Here is a 2,938-nt window from a genome sequence, read left to right as displayed (position 1 = left end):
CCGTGTCCTCCGCATCGGGGAGCGGGAGCGGTCCAAGGCCGTTCGGAACTGCAGCTGGCAGACAAGTGTCACCGTAGCCGCCAGCAGCGCACACACACGCACAGCCGCTGATGCTGCTCGTCCTCGCTGCGAAGCACACGGCGTCCATGGTGCACGCGCCACAGTCCAACACCGTCACGGGGGCTCCAATATTGAGCACTTCTCCGTAATCCATCACAGGTGAGCCCCTTGCCTCGTCGCACACGCCGTAGATGATTGGGCGCGTGTCGGATGGTAATGACCACTTGCTCGTCATACGTACAATGTTTGACGAGTACGAGCCATACGTGAAGTTGTTGTAAAGTATCGACCACACACTCCGATCGCGGAACGCCACGCCATTTTCCCTGGCCACGTACACAACGTATGCGGTGCGGAACTCGTTGTTGCGGTGCACCAGCCAGCTGCCGCCAGTCACGGTCAGCGTGTTTGCCATGAGCATGGCGAAGCCAAGACGGAAGGTGCTGGACACAATCTGCAGCACGCTGCCGCCATCCACCGCAACATCCCTAAACATACACGAACTTTCGTGGAATTCTCTGCTCGGCGCACTCCACGAGCTGTTCTGTATAGAGAACACGGAGCCGCCGCTGACACGCAGATCCGACGCAAGAGCGTACATCACGTGGGACTGCGACATGACAGCGCAGTTGTCCATGTAGAAGACGCTGGACAGGTTCACGCCGAGGCCGCGCTCCACAAGCATTGCAGCGCACGAACCCCCGCCACACACCAGCGTCGACCGCGTCATGACAAACCGCGTCGACAGAAGCCGGACACCGTCCAGGACAAGCGCGGGGCCGTACCGGGATCCCGCATGGCCAGGGGTCGTCGGCACGTACTGCGACCCGCCAACCGTCGCACGCAGCGTTAAGTTCGCCAGCAGCACACTCGAGTGCAGCGGCATCGCGCCATGCAGCACGATCGTGCCCTCCAGCGACGTCACATTCGTCATGTCGACGAGGGCCCGGGGCATCAGGCGCGCCGTGCTCTCACTGAGGCCGCCAATTCGCAGCTGCGCGCCGCCCGCAAGCACGCAGTGGCGCAGTGTCACGTTCAGCGCGTCAGCGAACGCGTCCATCAAGCGCAGTTCCACCGCCACAGTGATCGGTCCGCTAAATACCACCGAGTCGAAGCACGCCGTCGCACGCCCACCGCCAACCGGCACGGACTCCGTCAGCGTCACGCCACTCACGCAGCCCTGCGAACCACCGCCGCCACCGCCGCCGGACCTTGCAGGCGGAACGTCGAACGGCAGGCACGCCTCGTCCACGCCGCCGACGCGGCAGCCGCACACGCACTCGGAGAACGACGCCGTCAGCGCATTGAAGCACGCCAGCGCAGCCGCACAGCCGTCGCACGGCACCACGCTCACGGAGGGCAGGCCGGCCATGCGGTAGTCGCCGCTGCTCTGCAGTACCCGGCCGCCAGCACGGTTGCACTGCACCGACACGACGCCGCTCGTGATCGCCAGCCCGGAGACAAGCGTAGCGCCGGTGGCAGCGCAGCGCGCAATTGACACGGTGCCGCCGCTCAGCGTAACCCCCGACAGCGACGCCACCGACGACGCCTCGCCCACCGCCCACACGTCGTGCAGGTCCACCCACCCGCCGGCACCGACCGTCCCACCGTCGCAGCGCACCAGCGAGGACGCGACAGGCCCCTCAACGCCCACGAAGCGCAGCACTGAATCAAACACCGCGAGGCGCTCTCCAAGCACAAGGCCGCCGCCGCTGCTCACAACCGACACGTTCGTCACGGAGAACACCGAGTGGCTCCGCAGACTGAGACGCGACGAGGACGCCACACGCATCGCGGACGCGGTCGGACCGCCCGAAGCCTCCAGCGACACACCGTCAAGCACCACCGCGCTCGACAGCAGTTCCACACCGCCGCTAACGTACACCGCCGACCCGCCCGGGTGCAACGACCTCAGCACAGTGTTGCTCACACGCAGCCGCGTCTGCAACAGCGACGTCGCGTGCAGCACAAGCGGCGACGCCACCGCGTCCGTCAGCCCGCTCAGCTGGGAGTAGCGCATCGGCCCCGCCGTCACAATCGTCGATTCACGGACCGTCACGTTCGTGTGTGCCGGCAGGTTGTGCACAAACACAAGCGAGCAGTAGCCGCCTGACAGTCCGCTCACGCTCACCTCCAGGCTCCGGTCACTCGCCGGCTCGCCGCTGTAGCCCCGCACGTAGATCTGCGCACCGCCGTCGCACACGCAGCTCCTCAATTCGATGCGCAGCGCGCCGGGAAGCATCGCCGCAACGTCGAACACCACAGCCACGCCGTTCGTGATGGACACGCCGTCCATCAGCACCGTGTCCACGGCGCGGCCAACCGTGATGGCTCTGTCCACCGTGCCGCCCCGCAGTCGAAACACCACCGCATGCACCGCGGGCATCCACGCCGCAGCAGCAACCAGCGCCAACACCACAAGCAGCGCCGCACGCACAGCCGCAATGGCCCTGCGCCGCACACAGTGCCGGCCGCGCGGACGCGCACCCACAGAAGACCACATCCACCGACCCAAACAGATAATAAAGGGGCTCTCGTGGTGTGTCGCACTCGACCCGTCGACCATAACTCCTGCCCCGCAAATCCCTTCCTACACAGATGGAAAAACCAGAAACACTATTCCGATAGATCGCTATCACACTACTGCTAATCCTAATAATGCAAGCAATTCCTAACACCTTGAAACGATAGTTGTGCGGGTCAATCCAAACCAACTCTATCTGCTCGGTCAGAGAAGAAGAAGACAGAAACAACAGTAACTAAGCACAGTGGCACGCAGAGGCATCCGGTCACGGACAGTCTCAAACAAAGCACAACCACCGGCAAAAAGAAGCACAGACGCAGTCAGCCCAGTGATGTCACCGCCCTCCCACCACCC

General features: G+C 64.2%; 1 protein-coding gene across 1 annotated transcript, besides 1 other annotated feature; it reads right to left on the bottom strand.

The window, feature by feature from the left end:
• Tc00.1047053507113.9 (dispersed gene family protein 1 (DGF-1), putative) lies at positions 1-2,626 on the bottom strand (the record flags this gene model as incomplete). The annotated part of the gene is made up of 1 exon (XM_797760.1): positions 1-2,626. A coding segment is annotated over one exon (2,626 nt), but the record flags the coding sequence as incomplete, so codon positions are not given.
• Positions 1-2,938: a sequence feature (areas not merged during assembly with more than two copies in the genome that could not be assigned to a particular haplotype).

This window comes from Trypanosoma cruzi, genomic scaffold, assembly GCF_000209065.1.
Source record: "Trypanosoma cruzi strain CL Brener 1047053512031 genomic scaffold, whole genome shotgun sequence".
Lineage (NCBI taxonomy): Eukaryota > Euglenozoa > Kinetoplastea > Trypanosomatida > Trypanosomatidae > Trypanosoma > Trypanosoma cruzi.
Note: the sequence above shows the minus strand (reverse complement) of the source record. Positions and strands in the feature narration are given on the sequence as shown.